The 25074-nt window shown below is 28.3% G+C and overlaps 1 protein-coding gene across 4 annotated transcripts in view; it reads left to right on the forward strand.

The window, feature by feature from the left end:
• The first annotated feature begins 613 nt into the window (after positions 1–613).
• The window catches only part of LOC107438986 (neprilysin-2), an 84830-nt gene continuing 60369 nt past the window's right edge, over positions 614–25074 (forward strand). The window contains exon 1 of one of the 4 annotated variants that reach the window (XM_043045146.2): positions 614–660. Coding sequence is in view for 3 of the 4 variants with exons in the window: in XM_043045148.2 (XP_042901082.2) it covers positions 10633–10748 (116 nt within the window). In the remaining variant the exon portion in view is untranslated. Of the gene's footprint in view, positions 661–9618; positions 9782–10627; positions 10749–20015; positions 20192–25074 lie in introns of those variants that run through there. The other 3 variants (XM_043045149.2, XM_043045148.2, XM_043045147.2) reach the window with 3 other exon arrangements.

The raw sequence follows: 25074 nt of genomic DNA on the forward strand, positions 1-25074 counted from the left end.
CTAACCGTGGAAGGTTTTCGAGGTTTTTCTCTGAATGTAACGCAAATGCAGGTTAGTTCCATCAAAAAGTCATCCACGGAGACTTGTTTGTCCTGATTCCTGATCCAGGAGTTCCCTTGTCTTCTGGGTTAAGTTCAAAATTACATGGCTATTAAGTTGAAAATTGGTAGCAGCAAACTCATAATTGGGTCAGCTTATAAAAGAAATTAAATGTTTTTAATGTAATGTATTTTATGTAATGATTATAAAAAAATTTATTTATTCGCAACTAATGAAAAATAATATTGTTTCTTACAATAAAATTTATTTAAGCCAGTTCATAAATTATACTTTTGTGATAAAAATTTAAATTTCCTTGTGGTGAAAACAAACTTATCGAATGAGTTTCAAATTTCGAAAGCATTTAGGAAAGGTTCGGAGTATTTTTTTACAATTGTCTTAGCTAACTCCTAATAATAGGACGAATATTCTTCACGATTTGCGAATTTTCCTCCATATTTCACCTATTCAAATAAACTTGGCAACACGTCTAAATTCGAGTAGACGTAAGAACTTCAGTTCTATGTAATCATCAAGTGATTCATTCTATTTCTCAGCTTAGAAAGTGAGTGTCTTGAAAAAATGAATTAAACATATATCTTCCGAATTCCAAAGGAATCTGTAAGTTGAAATATTATACTTATTTACTTATTAAGTACTTTTCCTTCCCGACAAATATTATACATTTGAAAATGTTTGCTAAACAACAAATAATCTTGAATCTTGAACTACAATTTATTTTTTCTCATCTTTCACTGAAAGTACTCAATCTGTAAATAAAGTGTTAAGAAAATTTTTTAAAATCCATTTCTTTTATATTTTCCAGAAAAACTGTTTTTACTGCGTTTTCATTAATTCGCTTTCGTGTTTTGACGATTAAATCTTCAATCAAATTTTGGCCACTTTCAGAGTAGCTATAGCATTCGCATCCCTAATCGCAGCTTTGTACTTGATAACAATTAGAGTTTCAGTTGTTTCCGGATCACTACAAGCAAAATTTATCGTGATAGTATCTCGACAAACAGAATTTATCATTTAAAATTTATCATCAATCAAAAATTTGACCACTCTTGGACTAACTACATAGAATTCTCAAATTTTAGCTGGAATTCTTGGTACCACTACAATTTTGCGATATATTGGTACAGAGTATCAAGGAATTGAACTTCAGTATCTTGATCTTGGCTCAGTAACTATCTAAGGACTACAGAGTTTATCTCTGAAGAGATTTTATAGTCAATCAAAATTTTTACCGCTTAAGACCGAGCTCTAAAATTTCACTTAAAGCAGTTACGTGCAAGACGACAATGCAATTTCTGAAAACAATAAGAAACAAGTGTTTCTTGAACGTTACTAGCAACATTTATGCCTTTTTTTATCACCTACGAAATTTTGGCATAAACAAACTAACAAAAGGTAATCTAATAAGCAAAATCATTGAAAAACTACATTTTTCATATGAATTAAAAATTGGAAAATAATCCTATGTCACAGCGATAAATCTTGATGGTTTGTGATGATTTCTGCGGTTTTCGTTTTAGGTTTAACAAAAACAGGATGGTTTTTCTTCTTTTAAGTTCTCATTAAAAACGTGATTTTTTTTTGAAATTTTTATTTTATTTTATTAACTTTGGCCCATCGCATCTACCACATCCATTATTCCATCCAATTTTTACTTTGTTTTGATGAGATTGTAGATAATCGGACTTCCAATATTTGATTTTTTTTTATATACTTCAAAAATTTTTTATTACGTAAATTGCGACATTTGAAAGTTATTAAAAAATTCAAATAAAGGGATATCAAAACAATCCTGCGGGCTCGTAGTACCCGTCCTTACCCCCAAAAAGCAAACTACTGATTTAAATTTCTAGAATATTCTTTAGAAAAGAGTTTTATGATTCATCGAAGTTATTTTCTCAGCTGTTTCTAAGTATCAAAAATTAAAAGAAAATTAAAGGCTTGTGACAATTTTATAAGTATACTTTGATGACGAAAAACATGATTCTATGAAATTCAGTGAGTGTTTTTTTAACATCATTAAATTACCCAACTTGGTATTTTTGTAAAAGTTATAGATGAAATAAAATACAAACTAAAAACGATTTTATGAAAGGAACCTTAAGTGTGTAATTCGGTATTTAGTTTTAAAGATCAAGTTTTATCTGTTTTTGTCCAAGTTAAAAAAGGATTATTATTTTTGCGCATTTGATAACAGCAATTAAAATTGGTGATTCTCAAGACTAATTATAAGGGGAAAACGAATATTTACAAATTTATATAACTTAAACAATGGCAGTAATTAGAAAATATTACCTACCATACGAACCAATAAAATTTCTGAAAGAAATTATTTTTATGCCATCTTTGTTTCTAAAATAACCAAATCTTAGAATTTTGAATGCTTTTCTCAAAAATAGAAACAGTGCACAACCGTATCCTTTACTGAAAATTACCTGTAGAGTTACCAAGTATCCAAAACGCTTAAAATTCTGAAAGAAATTATTTTTATAATATACTACTAAAATAACCACTTCTTAGAATTTTGGATGCTTTTCTCAAAAATAGAAACAGTGCACAACCGTATCCTTTACTGAATTACCTATAGTGTTACCTACCGTCCGAATTGTTTAAATTTCTGAAAGAAATTACTTTTTACACTATCTCTATTTCTAAAATTCCCAAATCTTCGAATTTTGAAGGCTTTTCTCAAAAACAGAAACACTGCACAACCGTATCCTTTACTGAAAATTACCTGTAGTGTTAACTACCATCCGAATCTCTCAAAATTCTAAAATAAAATATTTTTATAATATACAACTAAAATAACCATATCTTAGAACTTAGAATGCTTTTCTCAAAAATAGAAACAGTGCTCAACCGTATCCTTTACTGAATTACCTGTAGTGTTACCTACCGTCCAAATCGCTTAAAATTCTAAAAGAAATTAATTTTATAATATACTTTTAAAATAACCATATCTTAGAACTTCGAATATTTTTTTTCAAAAATAGAAACAATGCAAAACTGTATCTTGAATTTAAAATTAAGTTGAGTCTAAAATTAAGTCTTATTTCAACTCAGAACACTGAAATGCTACATGTCGTATAAACCGTTAATAACTTTCTTACTAAAACAACCAATTCTTAGAGTGTTGAATGTATTTTTCATAAATAGAAACAATGCAAACTGTAACCCGTATTGCAAGTTACCTGTAATGTTACCTGCATACGAATTGCTTAAAATTTTGAAAAAAAATATGTATATGTGCTATAATATAAGTTGAGCTCTTCAATTACTTAGTAACCTCGCCAAATTCTGCTGTTGCTCCCCACGCCTGTCCGGGTAAGTTGAAAGCAATAAAATATAAATAAATGCTCGACCTTAATGAAGACGAGGAAACTGCAATAATCAACTCATTACATTTAAACACGCGTGTCACTCAATTTCCATATCCCCCAAAAACGATAACTCATAAAAAAAACTAGCTGAATCAACGAGTATAGCAGGGAACAGACCAACAGCAGCTGAATGACAATTAAACTTCTCAAGCTGGGTAAACTCCGTATCAGACTGAGTCTTTTCACAGCTGACCACGACCAGAAAAAAAAAAATGACAGTCACAAAAACCGCTCAAAAGAACAAACGGCTTGTTGTCACACACACTTTTTGTCACACTTCAGTGATTTGACCATTTTGTAAATAAGCGAAAACGAAACCCGTCATTACGCTTAGTTGAGCGTGTTTGTTCTGAGGGGATCGCTGACTTGCCACATCCCCTATAGAGTGTGGGGGGCATCCCCGGGTTCGTATCCGTATCTGCACTGAAAAACATGTACCCATAAGGATAAGCGAGTTATTAAATTGAAAATGATGGAGATCCGGGGTCGAGTCATTGTAACACTGTGTTCTGTGATGGAGCTGCAAAGGTTGGACACGCTTGGATCGCTTATAAGAAAGTGATTTATTGGGCTTAATTATCCGAGTTCGTTGACTCAGTGAAATGTATCGAATGATTTATGTGTTCGTAATTAATTTCCATTGGAAAAAAATATTATTATTTTGTTTCTTAAAATTATAGGAGGGCAAAATAATTTTTTTTACAAAAATTTCATCTAATCCACTTGAAATTTTACAAAGCACTTATTATTAAAAGATTTAAAATAAAAATTCCCATGTAAATATCTTAATTAAACTGATAAAGAAAAATTTACCAATAATTTTAAGTGGAAAAAGTTTTATTATTTTGTTTATTACGGAGTATTTCGAACCTAAATATAAAGTTTAATATCTGTTCAACTTTTTTTGAAAAAAATTTACTAAATAAATTTTACCTTACAAACAAAGTAAGTTTTTACTTACCAAATATCAAAGCAGTGTTTAAAATACAGTACGCAAAGGTAAAATATTTGAGCCCATTAGGATTTTTTTTATAAACAATAGAAACTTCGATCACTAGAATACAAATTTTTATGAAATTAAAACTGAAAATGATTACGTAATATAGATTTCTGAAGTTATTACTTAAAAAGTAATCTTATTAAGGGAATCAAATTCGTATTTAAATGTGGAGACAACAAATACACTATCAAAGTCTGACAAAACATTATTGAGCAAGGTAGGTGTTCAAAACATCAAAACCAGTTTAATTTACTTCAAAATTTCGTTTCTCACCTCCTCTCAGTTTCCTTAGACAAATGTTTTGTTTTGTTCTGAACATTGTTCCGAACAATGTTTTGTTCTGAACAATTACCTTTCTTAATTGAGATTCGCCAGATTTCGATAGGGTTTAATTTCTCATTGCTTAATTATTAATTTGGGACCCTCGATGGATGCACATATTTAGCTTCGTTTTTGACAAGGATTTTTAAAAATTCACATAAAGAGTAATCATTACGGAGCACTTCGTATATAAATGCATTTTCCTTATTGAAATACGTAATAACCTTTGGATGTTGATAGGATATGTGTCTCTTTATAAAATCTTTCTGACTCTCTTATTACAAAAAGAATATCTTATGGTTCTTTGATCATAAAAAATAGTTCAATAGCTATTAAAAAATCTGTTAGATTATCGGATTTATATTTGTACTATAATATAAAATTTAAAAAAGTCGTTGAAAAAATAAAAGCCTTTTCATTCATATTCAAATATGAATCAATAATTAATTTTGTGAATTAAAGAAATTTCAGTGATGAATAACTGATTTTCTTAGATCTAAATAAATGCAAATAAGTACAAATTTAAAAATTTATTGATTGGAAGGGAGAAGTATTTGGAAGATTTTATCTTTAACGCCAAAAAAGACATCAATGTTTTATTATGTATTTCATAACCGTAAATTATAAAAATGCTAAATATAATATTTTTCTCGTATGTTGTCTTAAATTATACAAAATAATAGAAAAAGTAGGAAAATATGTTTAATTAAGATTCTGCGTCTAGAGGCTAAAATCCTATAGATTACAAAAATAAATATATAAATAGTTAAAATTTAAACGCGCACATGCAGCAAATTATTACTTTAGGATTAATATATTTTAATAAACGAATACTTTTAAAGGAAAACTAAGATTTATGGTAACGTAATCAACTCTTTTAAGAACACCAATAATTTTTCATCACATTTTCTGACATGTTTATTATTCACTAAAACCAAGTTTGTTTTTTTTTGCACATGTCCGGAAAAATCCAAAGAAGCTTCTTCCACGATCATTAACAGGAGAAGATTTTATTTTATATTAAAAGTCCCTGAAAAAATATATATTATTTCATTTTATAGCAGCCGACCCAATTCTGAGTTTGCGACTCTCAAAGTATTCTCGTAGTATCATCCCATCAAAGTATCATCGACTGTCCTCCGTAGTCTTGTAATTTTAAGCTTAATCCAGAAGACAAGGGGACTCCTAGATCAAGTACTGGGACAAACTAGGCTTCATTGGAGATCACTTGGTGGAACTAGTTCGCATGTTGGTAACATGGAAAGGACAACCACGAAAGCCTAGCACTATAGCCCGACGGCAAGAGGGAACATTGAGGATATTTTACGACAGCTCTGTGGACAAGTGCGAGCCGGGTGCAGAATTCCTATCTATCAGCCATCGCTGTGATTCGAACCTAGGACGCCTCATTGGAAGACATGTGCTCTATTCCCTGAGCCGCCGCGTCTCTCTTGAAAAATTATGGATTTGATTCAGGCTAACATGAGTCATGGTTCATTCTTTTAAAACTTGAGTCTGTCTTGCAAGAAAATATGTCAGAAGTCGGCCGCTAATTGCTTCATTTTCTAATTTCATTTATTTATTAGTTTTTTTTTATTTATTTATATTATCTTTTTTTAATTTTTTTTCTATTTTTTGATCTATTTATTATAGTGATTATTCTTAAGTGTGAGATAGTGATTTGTAAAAAAAATTATCTACTGTGCATTGAGTGTAATGAAATTCTAGTCCTATTATTAATAAAAATAAATTCAACATATATAAATGTATTCAAAATCTTCTCTAATTTCGTATGGAGTATCTTTAAAATCTCATTTCTTGGCTTCAGATTTTTTTGACAAATAAAATAATCTAGGGATAAGCTGAACAATCACACCCAATTTTACCCCACGGAATATAATTTGTCTACAAGTTAACTAGTATTCAGTAAATCATCGTGGTCTCTGAATGACTTATGTTTAACAGTTAAGATTTCATTTTAACTAAAAATATATTTCTGAGATTCAGCAATTCCAGTCACTTTATACTATTGTTTTTTTTATTGTTTTTTTTAAAAATATCTATCCGAATTTATCTTGAAAAATAAAATGTTAGTTACAAACATTTAGATAAATGTTAGAAAAACATAATTTTATAACTTTTAAGCAGTGCTACATAAAAGCGGTGTGTTTTGAGCTATGTTACAAACATCACATAAAATCATTATGCCAATTTTTGCAAAGAATTACACAAATTACGATAGTAAGACATAAATAACGCATGAGATAGAAACTCAAGAAAATAAGCCTTTGTGATGGCATTATTCTTTTAAAACAGAAATGAAATTTCCTGAAAATTATAGAGTAGAAAAATAACGCAAATACGCATCAAAAATTTAAAAACTAAGATTAGCCTAACTTACAGTTCATGTGTGAAATAAAATGAAAGGACATAAACATCTTAGGATATAAATTGCGATCTCACCTAATATTTAAATCTTCAAGGTCATCATTTTAGTGACTTAGTTGTACATAAATGCACGCATAAGATACTGCGTCATTTACAAATACAGCTTACTAGATACAAAACGCATTTGTACTGTATGCCATTTTCAGAAATATATCATGACAAAATATAACATTTAATGCCTTATTTTAAAGCAACAGTAATAAAGTTTTTGTCGTGAATAATAATTTTTAAAACATAATTTGGGAATACAATAAATCTTGCTAAACGAACGATTTGTATTGAAGAATTAAATGATATTTTGTATCATTCAAAGGTAAAACTTTATCCTCAATTTTTGCAGAATAATGTCTCTATATGCATTTTCATCAGCAATGATGCGTTTATTTTAAACATGATATTTCAAAAATACAATAGAATGAAAAGAAAAGCATTGAAGATCGAATTTTTACAATGATCATGATTATGTGCTCAACACGCCACAGCTCCAAGTCACGCTTATCACCTTGGCATTATTTCAAGAGGACATGATTTCCTTTATTTTAATTCATCATGCTCAATTTTATCACATAAATAGTTTGAAAATGTTTATTATTAAAAAAATTTTATGTTAAAAGTTATGTTCAGAAGGTTAGAATATTTTATTCAAGTATTTATTTATATCCGTCGTTGAACAGCTACCCAATTTTGATTTCATGACTACCAATGTTCGACTCCATAGCCTTGTTATTTTGAACCTAATCCAAAAGACAAAGGAACTCCTGGATCAAGTATTAGGAGAAATTTGCTTTCGTGGAGGACTTTTTTTTAACTTTTGGAACTAACCTGCACATGCAAAAATAGTAACGACCAACCAATCAGTGGGATTCGAACCCGGTCCACATCATTGGGAGGCGAGTGCAGCCACCATATAGTTCTTTAAACAAGTATAACAAAAATAGAAAAATAATAGGAAGAATATATTCAACAAATATTTAGTTTTGAATCTTTCTAATTATTTATTTTACAATACTGTAAAACAGCACATTTATGTTTCAAAAACGATCCTCTTTTATTTCTCCTTTTTTTAATAAATAAAGCTTTCCAAGAAACATTTTTGGTATGTGTGGATGTTCTTTGCCGATAGATAAAAGCTAATATTTAAAATGTTTTCATTTTATAGGAGTTTAAGTATTTTTGTTTGTAGCATTATTGTATTAGTATTATTGTTATTAGTATTATTATTATTAGTATTATTATTATATATTTACATCAATCATATATAGTTTCATTATAAATTTAAGTTCATATGATAATTGAATTTCGTTTGTAGTTTTTATTTATAAACCTTGAAATACAGTGAATATGCAATTAAGAAATTATTCATTATTTTTTTTTTTTTGACATTTGCGTGTACGTTTTGTGATAGATAATGATTTTTAACTTTCTTAAAATTTAAATATTTTCTTGTTTAATTCCTGAGAAAACTATCTTTAACAACTCATCCTTCACCGATAAAAATACATTCATTTTCATCACCTGAAAAGGCGATATAGCCATAGATTTGTCGATATCTCGCAATAAAGAGTTTTACAATATTTTGCACCAAACAGATGAAAAGGTTTCACCTAAGCGATATAACCTTTTTTTTTTCAAAATGTGCATTTAATTTTTTTTAAATTTAATCTCTTGTAATGAACTAATAAATGCGTTGCGTTGTGTCAGACAAAGTTAGCTATATTTTTCGAAAATATATTCAGAATAAAATGGTTTTTCTTCCATTTAATCTATTTTTTTAAAGCAAACTTCTATTGATTTCGTGGTGCCATGGAGCATAAGTGACGAAGCATGCAAATTCCTGAACTTTAACTATTTTTTGATTACTGAGATCTCATGTTACATTATTTAGACATTATATTATTGCGTTCCTTATTTTATTTAGTGCATCATTTAATTTTATTTACATACATAACTTTATTATATATTTACGTTGAAAGCTAACAACGTGTACAAACGTAACAATTCTAACAACGTTACTAAACAACGTGTTGTTTTTTAACTTTCAAAAACACATTTTACTCATTCAAAAAGGAAGATAAATCATGTCCAATAAAAGTAGAATAGAATTTTCTTAATTAATTCAGGTAATTTTAAATAATAAAAATGTGTTTTTTTTTCTTTTTTACTCTTATGTTTTCCAAAAATTCACGCCGATTGCAAAAAGCAGAAATTTCCTGACAGAACCGGATACGCCACAATTGATTGCTGTAAGGATAGATTAACAGTAAATACTAATGTTAATATCTAAGGGTATATTGCTTCCTGTGCGCAAACGTTCTCAGCTAAATGTTTGAAAATCTACATACCGCGCTTGCGCTCAGGACACTTTACGTCGGTGCTCACAGTGGACCCATCCTGAAATATTACTAAGGCAACCCATAGTTGCTATAAAGAATGGTTAGCCTAAGTAGGATATTTTGTTTTTTACTTTTAAAGAAAACTCTTTCAAAAACCTTGCTGATAGTTGAAAAAACAGACAGTTTGATGGAAAAGGATCAGTTTAGACAATAATGAACAATTCTTTATATTACATGAGGTGAGCATTATTTTACAAAATTCCTATCCTGTTTTGTTAAGCCTAACTCGAACTCGTCTTAATATTCTTTCTGCTTCGTAGATGCGTGCGCCATTCTGCTTCTGCGCCATTTTAGTTTAAAGTAGTGGCCATCATTTTTAGTGTACAGATAAGTGAAATTTTTTTACAATGTAGATCCAAAAAGATAGGATATACATTGTGTACGTTGACTAAAGAGAAAAAAAGCATTGCTTTATTTATAAATTTCTTTCTAAAAACTTTATTTGTACTTCATTCACTTTGTTTTTCATTTCAGAACTAGAATATATATTTAAATTATATTTATGTAAGAAACTCCTGCAATTTTCTCTAGTTTAGTCACTAAACGAAAATGTTTATTGATAATGTGGAAAATTGAAACTGTAATATTAATTTAATGAGTAATATTTTGAGGAGAAATCAATCTATTTCTTCATAACAATATGACAAATATAAATGATAATATATTTTTGATTCAAAATAAGATATTTGCTAATAACAATGTCACAATTATAAATAATAATTTATTAGTAAATCCTATTATCATTTTAAAACCATAAAAGCTAAAAATACTGCATTAAAAAGGCATTTATTCTCGACGAAACATTTTAACTCAAATGAAACAAGTTAATGCAATTACACTTATAGAGTCTAAATTCACTTCAAATTATAATAGCATTTATATGCCATATTTCTTAATTGACAAACATATTTCGAGGGTAAAAACAATCCAATAAGTACAATAGAACAAATATTAAGGTTTGATTAGAAAAAAATATTCTTGACAGAATAAACAGATGTCTTATCAAAAACTGAATTGACATTTAAGTAGCATGTGGTTCTTGCAAAATTTTTCAAACAAAACTTTGCCATTGGTAATAACGCTTCCTCCCAGAATGTCTAATTCTCGATCTAAGAAGCATATTTATTCTTCCGATTTCGATGATAAGTATGTCTAATTTTAATTAATTATTTTTTAATTATTTAAATGAGTAAAATGTTTATTGCATTTTCAAAAGCAAAATTGTGCGTATCTTTATTTTTAAACAAGAAATAAGCTGCTTGAATAACTGATGCAATTTTAAAATTAAGCATTTTTGTGTTGAATTTTACTTCATGAAACTTCATTATTTCATAAAAATTATAGTTAAAAATCAATTTGAATAATTTAAAATTAATTCACAAAATAAGTTAAAGATAATATATGAAAAACAATATGAATCTTGCGGCTTTACAACAAACTAGCATCGCTCCATATTAAAAAATAAAACCCATTTTATGAAACATTATAAAAAATTTTACATTCTTTAAGAAATAATTGAAGAATCATTCAGATTTAAAAATTTTATTAATGCTGTCTTTAGTTTTTGAGCTATTTTATATGAAAGGTGAAGATTGTTTTTTGCGCCAAATAATTCAGTTTAACGAGAAGTATTAGCAAAAAAATTGCGATTTTTTTTACAGGCACCTACTTTTATGTTTGTAAAAATGTAACACGCCTGACTTACGTTTTCAGCAATTAAATTGTTTATACTGATAATCTATATTGTATAAAACGGGGGGTGGCGAGCGCCAGCGAGCAGGGGGCCAAGCCTCCTAGTATTACAATGGAAAAGAAAAATATTCGCCGTAAAATTATATTTCCTTAGGAGCCTCGTACATTCATAATTGGAGATAAGAAAAAAATTATAACCTGTTCAAAATTTTAAATTGCTTCAGAGCTTTTAAATTTTGAAATGCGATTAAAGGGAGCAAAAATAAAAGTTAAAACAAATTTTAAAACGTCTTAAAGTAATTATTTTAGCCACTGTTCATGATATTTGCTTAAGATTGCAAAAAGAAAGCTATAACAAACTTTTACACAAAAAAATTTTCCATATGGGCTAAATGAAATTTTCAGCAATGCAGATTAATAACTCCTGCAGTTTCTTACTTTTTCATATTACAACTGAGCTTATAATTAGGAAAATATTTTTATCAAACATTAGAATGTTAAACCAATGAGAGATTTTGTTTCCTCCCTTAAAAATAATGTCCTTCATAAGCGTTCAACATTTTATTAACAACTTTCCTTTTTGTAATTTGCACTTCAAAATTCTTTTTTTTTTTTTTATCTTTTGAGAGCTAAAAATGAAAAACTTTAGATTACTTTTATTTTGTTATTGGTTTTCAAAACCCTATTCTTGATATGTTTAAATTTTATATTATATTGGGCAATTTAACGGATTTGTTTCTATTAAATGAGTTAAACGAAGTTATAAGATACATCTATAATTAAACTATTTGTAGAACTATTTCAATTCGTAATATTAGCCAAAATTTAGGAAAAATAAAAATGTCCAATTATGAATGTCATTCTGAAGAAAAGAAATATTTTGATGAATATCATAAATCACTGGTGGTGTTAATATTATAAAAAAAAATTAGAACTCAGAAATTTGCTGTTTAACGGTATAAAATTAGAATCATTTACCACGTAGGTATTAGTAAAATTTTAAATTTCTTTCTAAATGATCTCAACAGTTTTTCTCTAAGGGTTAACAATAGCTCTATTTAGCTTTAGGTCTGTTTACAGAAGGGAAATAACTAATTTATCATCACTTTAAAATTTTTATTCCTAATAATTAATAATGAGGTAATTAGCAGTAACTGCGACAGTTTAACTGCATAATTTTTCTGAAGCTGATCTTGCAATGAATCGGTTTCAAAAGAATTGTGTAGTAACCCACATAGACAAAACTAAAAACAATTATGCTGTCTTCTGTGAAAAAATTCTATGTCGAACTTTAAAATAAGCAATTATTTTACATAAGAGTTCTCATCTAAGTAACTTAAATAAATAATATCACCATTAAATAAATAATATCACCATTAAGAGATTAAAGATTAAATATAATAATGTACAATTTCCATACTTAACTATCAGTCCCAAATTTCCTAAATAATTAAGTTTAGAGCAATCACTTGTAGGTTTAATAATTAGTTAACTAAACCTGACACTTTCTCTAAATATTTAAACGAAATTACTGAAAATATAATTAAAAAAAAGTTTTTCATAGATTGTTACCAATTATCAACCTATTTTAGAATTTAAACTCAACGAAATTAAATCTATTGCGATATTTGGTTTCCGGAATTTCTTTAATAGCATTTAATTTTCTAAACTAAGAGAAGTTCTTTTGAGTTATTACTATGATTATAAAAATAACCTAAATTGCTAATTTGATCAAGCGAAAATTCTGCTTAATTAGTGCTTTTTCAAGAATTTTCTTTGTAATGGAAAACATTTTTTTAAATTCAAATAGATGGAATACCGAAAAGATCTAATTTTTCACCACTTCTGATTAACTTATTTCTGCACTATTATGAAAATAATATAATACCAAATATCAAGTATGTTTTTGACTTTAAGAGTGATTTAATTATTTTCAACTTTCGAAATTATATAATTTTGTTTTTACTCCAAGGGATTAATATTGTTTTGTAATCATGACGATAATATTAGTTTTAATTGCTTGGATTCAAGTATAGGAAGAAAAAAAAATTTGCAATTGTGACATATACGAGAAAAAGAATGATTTTAAAGTTAATATAAAACTAATCGAATTCTATTTATTTAATCAAACAAATTGATTTCAAAGAAGTCGAAGCAATATTTATTCATCCAAAATCCAAATCGACATACTTTTGAAAAAAAATTTGATTAAAAACAACGGTTATCCAACAAATTCAACCTTTTATTAATTACAGGCTTTGAACTATCCAATATAATATATTATTACCTTGCTAGAGCCCAGTTTTCGGGCCAACCCAATGTAACGGACAAATGAAATGCGGTTCTTAACTTCAGTATGAATGCACCTTAAAAATATATAGCACTACCCTCCATTTACGCTTCAATTTCATATTTTGTAATCTGGCAAATTAAATACGAAAATATTTCGAAGTCAGGTTTGCAAGTTATTTGTAAGTACATGCATTTTTCTCCTTTCGATCTTCATTTGTTCTTATTTGTGATTCAGTTTGAAATTTTTTATAGAATATTTATGATGCACTTGATAAAATTATGCTTACGAATCGGTCACTAATTTTTTTAGTGCTTCTTATAATATTGTATTCATATATTTTGTTTTGGCTTTATTAATGCAATACTAGAAAGCACCATTTCTGCGGATATATCGTGTGAGCTGATGACGAGATTATATCTATTATTATACTTCTTTTCTTTTTTTAATAATTTCTCTGTGCTTTATATACAGCTGACCCCATTTTAGAAATCCCCCGGGTTCGAATCACAGTCAGAGGCATGGATATTCTTTCATTCTTCTCTGTTCTATCTACCCTTCTCACTTTGCGGATTACGTTCGCCCACCTAATATAGTTCCTCCTGAAAGAGTATTTAACACAACTACCCTTATGACACTCGAATGACGAATGGCATTGGTGGGTATTGGAAAAAAAAGCAATTAAAACAATCAATAAAAGATATTAAAGTATAAAAATTGAAATATTAAGCAATATTTCGAAAAAAATATAGTGAGTGAACGAGCTCAATTCGAGAAACTATCTGACGGAGCTGTGCCTGTTTCAGGGGTTGATTAGTGATAACGATCAGTTGGTGAAGTTCCCTAGTTATTTAAAATCTTATGCTAGTGCTTATTTTGAAAATTTATTTTTAAATTATTTATCAAAGCCAATAAAAAAATGGTAAACAAATACATTAGCATAGATGTAGCGAACAGCTTTCAGTGATGCACCCATTAAAACAGATTAGTTTCGAGCATTTATCTTTATCCCTACACAAATGTATTATTATGGTAGATAGTACAGGTTAATGATATAAAGATAATTAATGATTTATAATTATTTGATTTATAATAAATGGAAAATAATAAAAAGAATTTGTTTTGATTATCTTTAAGATTATAAATAAAATAGCCTTTCTTCTTTAACAGAGATATTATGCTTCTATATTTTGTCTTTTTTGACTTATTCATTATTTAGAATCCGTGGAAATTTAATTAAAAAGAAATTAAGTTAAAACGTCTTAATTTAACTATTTCTGTTGTTGTTTTTGCTTAAACAAAGCCAGTAGCAAACAAGCTTCAGGAGTTTGGAAACTGATATGACGGAATAAATATTTTTAAATAAAAATTGAGAAATGTTTATAAATTTTATTGCAACATGCAAAAATGATATAATGATTAAAAAACGCATAACCTAATTTACTTTTAATCGACTTTTATCCTCTGACACTTCCGAATCTTGTTACCGAACTGAGTATGTTTCAATATCGGTCAAGTTTTTCAGAGTAGTTAAAAGAAACAGTGCGTGAAGTAAGTTATTTATATTATGCAAACTGAAACTTTCACTTTCGAAATGCATTGCATAAAACCATCATCGATTATTTAACAGGATTAAGCAGACGTCACTGAAAAAAAAGAGTTTATTTAGTTGTTTTTTAAAGCGTCGTTTTACTAAATGTGTTAAGCCTAACCACTAAAATATTTAAGATTCGATTTAAGATTTTTTTACAATATAATAAAATTAGTTTTTTAAAGCGTTAAACTTAAACGATATTACCAACCCAAGATAAGAACATATAACATCATTATAAGCTAACTCTGAAAGTAGATAGATAGATACTTTATGTACTTCACACTAGAGCTGCACAATGAGCTAGTAGCGACTGCTTGGAAACATCCTATAGGACAATCCGGAGACATGCCATCACAATTTCGAGGGGATCATTTGTGATCCCACTTCCTCAATATAGACATGGATCTGAAGACGAAGGAAATTTTCTCCAGATCCCTGTACCCATGGCACTGCTCAGATGATAGCAATGGTCTATGGTACCAGGGCTAAAGAGAACAGGGCTCTTTAGCCCTGTATGGTACTCGATCGACCATAGAACTTTTGATTCCACAGATTTTGAGAATACGAATATCGCTTGTAATAGGTGGATTTTAGCAGATTCAAGGATTGAACCCCGGTCCATCCGTACGGAAGACCGATTCTCTAACCACTGGACTACCTCGGCCCTAAATCTGAAGCAAAAATTGAAATAACTACAGTACCTGGGAGTTATTAAACCTACCTTTACCTGAAAAAAAAAGCTCCGGGGAATACATTGGTGGAATCTTTCACTGAGAAATACATTGAAATGATTTAAATATTTAATGCTATTATTGTATACTAGATACATTAGAAAATGGGACAATTTCATTCTACGTTCTATTAAATATCTGTGTGCCGTCCTTTGTAAGTGCTAAGGTTTTTCAATGCCTTGCGAAGTCGAACCTGTGAATTTTTTTTTTATTCCGGCACAATATCTGCCTTGTCTGCGTGTGTTGTTTCAGTAAAACTATTGCATGTATTGGCACAAACTTTCCGAACAGCCCGACAGTTTGATTACGCAAACTAAAAAGGTGGTTCTAAGTGATTAATTAGCCACTTAAGTGACTCAGTTTAACTGTCAAGTTCAAAAATAATTTAATTTAACAATGGTTTATCAGCTGCTCTTTTAAATGAGCCCACAAGCTTGCTTACAGATTATGTATGAAATTTATAAAAGGAAGGTATCCGTTATTCCATCAAAAGCTGAAAAGCTTGGGGTAACGGGTTCAATTCCCACGTTCACCCAGGATATATCTTCTCTTTTCTTTGTGACACCTTTCTGAATGAAATAGTTTATATGTTTCAAATTGACGAGGATTTTGCTTCGTTTTTTATATTCAACATATAAACTTAATGATCCATGTCTGTATGAAGTAATCATATCAAAAATTTTGATATCGTGATCGTGTCGAACTTATAACTTCAGCAGCGTCATTTCATAGAGAATACAAGCTAGTCACACTCCTACTCATACATATCCAACTCAAAATGCTAAACAAAACATCCATAACAATATTTTTTCCTCTCTTATTAATGTTTTTATGGTAAGTTTCTTCGTCCAAAATTCAGGTAATGTTTTTTCGTATTATTTTTTTACCGTAAATTTTATTCGTGCAATTTAGCTTACTTTTTAACTAAATTATAATGTACTAAAATAAGTCAAAAAATTTTAAGATATGACAAAATATAAATTTTTGAGGGAATAATTATATAGCTATTTACTTAACTTCGTTCAGAAATTTACATTTCATGGTATGCATGTTTCATATCAACTAAGCGTAAAAATTGGCTTTTGCTTCCATTGATTTGAATATTTTTATTCTGAATTTTATTTAAATTACAATGTTTCATAAAAAGCATATTAGGGTTTATTTACTTATTCTAGAAACACTTTGGCATTAAATTTTCTTTTCAAGTTTATTTTTTTTTTGCACCATTTTTACGATGATTTCTCATGCGTCAATGTTCGATCCATCTTTCAAAGAAAACGTGAGTAAAGAGTGAAAATAATCACTCACTCGAGTTAGTTTCATTGCATTTGTGAATATATGCTTCAAATGAGATTTTTTATTATTATTACCTTAGTTATCCAAAACAAACATTTTTCCAATTGGAATATATTTCCTAATGTATTTACTTTAGTTGCGTCCGTTATTTTTAGATTTGTGTTGATTTTAAATATAAATATACGCAATATACTCCGAATAAAAAATAATTGAACTAAAGTATAGAATAACTTGTATTTATGTTATGAAAATTTATTTCTCAAATAAGCACACACTTTATAACGTAGTTTTGATCATCTCAACCATTTCGAAATTTTGTGTCAAAAATGTTCAACCGTCGAACGCCTCGTGCATAATGACTTAAATGTTGAGATTTATCAATCTAAACGTGTTCAAATTCTCCATATTTTGAAAAGCAGATTAGATTTATTGGTACACACATAGATAATTTATATAAATATAAAATTCGGTAAAATTGAATGAATATAAAAAAGCTGTTCATATAAAACTGAAATCCAAAATTGAATTGTTCATTATAACTGAAATCCTAATTAAGTTGATTACAGACGAAGTTATTAAACTTAGAAAGCTAAAAAGATTTATTTTGTTTTTTCAAGTACTGCGTGAACTCGGTAATTTGAAACACAGTGGACAATTTAAAAACCATGTTTTTCTTTCTCCCCTACACACAATTTCGGATCTTTAAAATTGGACGGAGTCGGAAAAGAGACCTTTAATATTGATTGTCTGATTGCAATCAAAATTGTCTTTGAAAATTATAAGAGTAATCAAGTTGTTTACTCTGCATTGAAAAAAATAAGTATTCAAAAGTTAACTACATTGAACAGATTATTGAAATTTGTCGCAAAATTTTTGATAAGTATTTATTTAATTAGAAAATTGATAAGTCTTATCGGTTGGATTTATGTAGGTTTAATCTTTTTGAGAAAGTTCTTTTTAATGGTTTAGATTTTTATGGACAAATTATTAGAACTCCACAAGGTAATTCCTTTTCTGGTGCTTTTGCTAATATTTTCTTGCATTTTTTTTGAAGATAAATTTCTTGAGTATAATGAATTTAAAGCTTTTAGATATATTAATGATTTGATTTTGTTAAATTGTGATAACTTTAATTTTATTTATAGTATTTATCCTAAAATTTGTTTTTGAAGAAAACTAATGAGAATTGCTTAAATGTTGAATATTTAGATTTTAAAATTGATATTGTTGATAAAATAATCAAAATTGGTGTTTTTGATAAACGGAAAGCTTTTAAATTTGAAGTTATTTTTTTTCTGCAACTGTAATACTAATCTGTGTAATAAAATTTTTAAAAATTTAGTTTTTTCATAACTGGTTAGGATTAAAAATATTTGCAATGACGTTGAAAGTTTTCAGGAGGCTGTGAATAATTTTTTGAATAATTTGAGTAATAATGAGTTTCCTTTTAACTTTTGTAAGGCTAATTTTTAAATTAAGAAAATTATTGAAGAATACTAGGTTTTTATTTCTTTTAACAGGGCGCAATTCAAGTCTTAACTGAGCAGCCCCAGTTAAGCGTTATATTAATTTGTTACGTTATACAGAACCTTCGGGGTACTGAGAGAGTTACTTTTGGCATTTAATTTTGCCTCTCTCTCAATAGAAAAGGTTTTGTTTCATGGCTTCCGAGGCCGGTACCCCCTGAAGATGTTGGCTTCGGTGGTCATATTTTTATTTCATTTTCTTTATTCCTATATTTATTCTTTCTTTTGAAAATCCTGCTGCTTTTAACCGTGTTTCTTTCAAAGATAGTTTTGTCAATTTAGAATTAAATATTTTGTATTCTTTTACTACTCAGTGAGAAGAATCATTCACGAAAATATGGGTAGTTTTTCCCAAATTTCTTCCAAATAAAGAACTTTTGCAATTGCCTATGAGTTTGTGAGGTAAAATTGATTGTGCTTGACTAAAAGCAATTTTTTGTATTTTCTATCCTCTTTATAGCACTAAATTTTGTATTAATCATAATTGATCTAGATGCATATTTTGAATTATTTATAATGTTAAAGTAAATTTAAAATAAATTGCGTTCGATGTACACTTCTAAGCCGTAATTTTTACAATAAATTTTTCCAGAAGCAATTCCAACATTTTTTTTTCAGAAACTATTTTAGTTGTCTACGAATTTCATGGTAAATTAGTGATATCACTTCCTTTTGACTTAAAATAAGAAAATAAATACATAAATAAAAATAAATGCAAAATTCTATACTTTATGATATCAAGCCGCATTACGAGCATCAAATTACTATGAACTTCCATTGTATTCTAGACCAGGGTACTATATGATGACTTCTACGTCGTAAAAACAATGGGATTCATTTTTAGGGAAAAAAAACAAACATTCCTTTTACTACGATAGTAACACGTACTAAGAAAATAGAAGACGGTTCATCATAAATGCTTTTTTAGAACACGAAATTCGTGTTTTTGCATTTCATTTTTTTGGAAATAATCATTCTCACGCGATAGCTGTATCAGAAAATTTCAGACGATTTGGTCAACTTGTTTTATTTCCTCTTTAGTTTCTAAGTAAAAAAAAAAATCGTTTGCAAAAGAATTATTCACTCTTACGCCATTTTCCTTTTTTTTAATGGCTTGATGTTTCAAGAGTTCGTCATATGATTTAAACTGAAAATAAAATTTTAAAAAACGGAGAAAGTTCACTCAAAGGGGGTTGACCCTTTTAGTCTTTGAAGTGGGGGCAGGAAAGGGCAGTGGGGAGGGAAACAGGTTGAATAAGCTTCATGGCGGCTTGCCTCTGACAATCACAATCTCGGCGGTCGCCTAGCAAGAAGGAAGCAGTGAAAGCGTCCGCCGAACTAAAAAGAGATAAAGTAACTAGCCGGAATAAATAAAAAGAAGTTACGGTCACAAATAACGGAATGTCAACTAGCGTTGGACATAGTCAACTCACTCTTACTTCGGAACCGGAGAAATTTCGGTAGGTTTTTATTATTTTTTTATTTCCGATAAATTAAAATTAATTTTGTTATTTGTTGACTTCATTTCAATGTCGTTTGTGTGTATTTATTTAATTTTATAACCGCCACCAATTTTAATTTTTATAGGAAAATAATTTATTTTAATTAATGTACCATTGATTTTTTTTTATAAAAAATAGTAATTCAATTTTTGAATGGTGCAAACTATACAGTTCGCTCAGAAAGTCATAGTAATGATGACAGTTTTAGAATTTTCTTAGTTTCCATATTTTTGTTACGCATGCATTTAATTTCCATACTATTGTTAAATTAAAGAGTAACATTACAAGTTCAATTGTATGCATGGGTTAAAACGGCTTTGTGTGCTGATAAATTCAGCAATCAGAAAATAAATTTTAAAATCATGTTCATTATCTAAATTAAATACATAAAACTACCAAAATATTTATACACATTTGTTTTATTTTAAATAGTGTTAAAAGTTAGAAAGTTGAAATTTTATAGATATTAGTTATCATTACGGGAAAAGATTTTTTTCTTATAAAATTATTCAAAGTTGAGAAAATAATGAAATTTATAGCTTAACATAGTAACTGCTACATAATGAGTAAATTATTTCTATTTTTTTCTTTTTCCTCATCGTTTCATAACGAATTTTTCTTAAGCGCATTTTAAAATTAGCAATAAGCAAATCAATTAATTTTTTTTTTTTTGGTCAATGAACGATATTAGCTTTTATGAATATAATTCTCGTTAACATTATTATGTAATCATGTTTTGACATAGTAATTAAAAAGGGGAACTTGTTTGAAATCAAATCTGCTCGAATTTGGCGAAGAGTTCAATCTTAGCAGGGAAAAAAAGTTAATCTTTCAAACTGACCAATTTTGAAGTAAATAAACACAATGATTATTTAATTATTTAATTGTGGGTTTATTTTTCATCTTTTCATCGACATTTAATTTTTTTAGTGATGTTAAAAATTCTGCTGATTTATATCGGGTCCCAATTTTTGCATAAAAAAAATTTCAAGGAAAATTACTGTATTAATATTGTATGGTAATGACATTTTTGGTCAAAAAAAGAAAACCATAATTTTGGTAATTAAAACCAAAATATACGGTATTTCAACCATTCGTTTGTTAATTTTCCTTTCATATGGTAAAGGTTACAGGAAATTCTACTGTTCAAAATTATAGTCCTTATTACCAGATATAAAATAGACAAGTAAATTTTATTGACTAAATACTTTTTATACCATGCTCTAAGGTACCGTGATAAAAATTTCAAATTTTACCACATTTTCCAAATTTCATCACATAATATAAAACCATATATTATTGTTAATTTGTGCAAAAATTTTTACCAAAGCATTTCGGTAAAAATCACAGAACTTTTTGGTGTTCCCATAGAGCCGGAAAACTGGTAAATTTTACCATATTTTGGTAGTTTTCATCATACTTTTTTTGTTCAGTGTATAATTTGATTGTTATAAGTTTGAAAGATAGATGAGAAAATTTTGCTAGAGTTATTAATGCAAGTTTTTAGAATCTTCACTAGTTCTCCGTACATTACTGTTAGGAGTTGTGGAGGTTAACCACGATATTCTTAAAATTTGCCGCAACATTAATATTGTGGTTTGTTGTACCATATTATTGTAATTCTTAATCTTGCTTATATTATAACCAGAACGGAGAACTATAACTTTCCATCAACTCGAACTGAAACGTATTTCACTTTTCTTATATTGCGGTCAGTTTGTCCTGCTTATAAGATACCAACATTGAAATCCAATATAGAACAGAGTTTTTGGAGTGTTATAGTCAAGATCAAAACGAGGCGAATTTGTCTTCTTTTTTTTTATAGTGTTGAGTTTACTGCACCTGTGAACAATATTTAATTTTATGAAGCAAAATCTTTGATATTCTTTTGTTCGAACAGTATTTCTGTCAGACAGTGACTAGAATAATAATGAATTTATGAATTTATCTCGATAAGAAATAATTGAATCAAATAGTTGTTCCTACACTTGGGAAAGACAATTATTACAACAGATATGTAAAAAAAAAAAATCTTTATAAATATTGTTATTAAATGTCAATAACTAAAAATCTACATTTTCATGTATTCCATAGAGTTTAAATATAAATTACCCTTCTTAAACTTGTGTTATTGTGAAACAAGATTGACTTTTTAAGGGGGGAAATATTGTGAAAGAATGATTTTCCATCAATCAATCAAAAAAATTTTCAAGAAAATAAAGTGGAACGATGTTTTTTCTTTATCTATTGATGATTTTCCATAAAACTAATGCATGGTTTTTCATCCTTTTATTATACTCGTATAGAAAAAAGTCAAAAATCTATAAATTAATTTTATTACCTTTTTTTATCGCCTTATCTAAGAAATGATCATGATAAAATTATTTTTCTTGCTACTGGTTTTACTAAATTTATATTTTCAATAAAATATTCGCAAGCATTATTACTTTTTAACTTTTAACAAATTATGCATTTCTGCCTTTGAATACATTACTATTGCACCGAAAACAAGATAATAAAATCGCGTCAATTACTTACTAACAAACTTTTAACCTAAACACAATAGACTTACGTGAAAATTACTCTCAAATATGTTTCTTCGAAGTAGTTTGTAGTTTTAAATTTAAATTTTATCAAGATTTCAACTGAAAAATAAGATTTTGTTCTTAGTTTCTTTGAAAGGAAGGTTTATAATGAAAATAGACACTTTCGAAGAAATACTGATTACTTATCGTTATTTAAATATAGTAATGTAATTGCTCTAACCTGCTGTGTAGCATTAGACTATATATTGCGTTAAATATATTATTGACGTTACTATTGCAGCATTTATCACATCATAATAAATATTTAGCACTATATAACTTATTTCACTAACAATCCGTTTATATATGTTCCATTCTCTCTACGATTAATTTGTTTTTCCCTCTTAACTAGATCATTGTCGGGCAAAAGAAAATTCTACGCAAGCGTCAAAAAATTCAACACTAAAATTTTTATATATTTGGCATCCCTGTATGATAAATTATGAATTGAAAAAACATTTTTTCTTCAAAAATAAAATTTGTTTTATCAATTTTCCGAGATTCTATTCTAGCGTTCATAACATTAGCAATAGAAAAAAAAAAGTTGTCAAGCTACTTTTCTCGGAATCTATTGTGAAGCACTTTGTTGTTTTTTCAATTTCTCCGCAGAACAGTTCTTTAAATACTGTATTTAGTTGTATGTTTAATATCGTAAGAGTCTTATTAAGTTTAATACTTACATATTACGCTCAACATCTAGTTACTTATTACGGTAAATCTATATTAACTTTCGATTAGGTAATTGTTGCATCTGTATTTACGTCAGTATTCGAGGATATGATTTGCTACGACGAGTCCGATTATTGTTCTTTTAAAGACTACATTCAATCAAAACTGATAATTTGCCTCGGAGTTTTACATAAGACTTATTTCTGATTGGATTATTCTATAGAAAAAAAAAACTATGTATCTTAATTAAACTTGATGTATACAAACTTGAAGTGCAACAGGTGCAAACTTGAAGTATAAAACTATGTAAAAACTATTTTCTTAGAAACATAGAAAATACAATAGAAATAAATTCTTTTTATATGCGTTGAAATTTAATTAAATCTTATGTGTGCTGATTTGAAATATAAAAACATTTTCACTTTTGTAGTTCTATTCATTCTGATCTGTCTTAGCCATAAAAAAAATTTTCATTTTCAAATATAATTTCTCTAATTCTTTGAAGTTAGATCAGAGGAAGAAAATCTGTTTTGAAACCGAAACACCTAACTATCAGTATATTACGTAATTTGATGCCGGATTTTTTTTCTTTTATCTACATACCTTATAAAATGCCAACTTAATTGAAAGACTAATAATTATTTTCATTTTGTTGTGTTCAAAAGTTGTGAAATTTTCAAGATTCTGGTGCTCGAGAGTAAAAACACTATTTTCCATGGAAATTATTCATCTAGTATTGTGTATCGTGTTATACCAGGAAAATGAATTGGATGACAAGCACGTGTTTTATTGATTTATTGCTTCAGCTGTTTATGAACAATTGTACTAAATCAAGCGACATGAAGGAAGAATGAATTAGCTTCTCTATTCATAAATGTTGAGTAGGTGAAAAAAAAGTTTTTTTTTTTTCTTATTTTGAATCATGAAAGTTATCATTTCTAAGCAAAAGCATAACCTTATTTTAAAGAAGATTAAAAGATTTTTCAAAGCTAAAATTTAATTTTTCTCGTCACGAGTAAATAGAAAAGTATAATCAAACTGGCTTTATTTTTAAAGTACGCTGTATTTCCGGAATTTTCCCGTACATTTAACGGTTTAAAGCCGTTTTGTCCACAAAGTTTTTCTCAGTCTTCCACCTTAATCACAAATGGATTAAAACTGACAGCTAAAGTTCTAGTTTTTACAATGCAGTTTTGCATTCCGTAATATAACTTTACTCCTTCTTCAATCATATTGCGATTATTTTCTTTACTTGCACTTTTTTCTTTAACAATTACTTTATAGTTTTAAAGATATTACAAATAAATCTGTGATTCGACTTTACTGACACAACATTGAAACGAAATTCTCACTATCACAATTTCTTCATAATAAAATACTTTTGTCGTAGTGATTCAAGGGACAGAGCGTGGGCCTCTCAATGAAATAATCCAGGTTCGAAACCTAGTGTTAACTTGTCAATACCAACTCGACCGACGTAAAACAATCACATTTGCTGCGACTACAAATATGCTTCATAACTTTCGCAGGGAAAACGATGGCAATGGCAAATGTCTGTTGAGACAACGGATTTACTGTATTTAGTTG

The sequence above is a fragment of the Parasteatoda tepidariorum genome, chromosome 1 (assembly GCF_043381705.1).
Source record: "Parasteatoda tepidariorum isolate YZ-2023 chromosome 1, CAS_Ptep_4.0, whole genome shotgun sequence".
Taxonomy (NCBI): domain Eukaryota; kingdom Metazoa; phylum Arthropoda; class Arachnida; order Araneae; family Theridiidae; genus Parasteatoda; species Parasteatoda tepidariorum.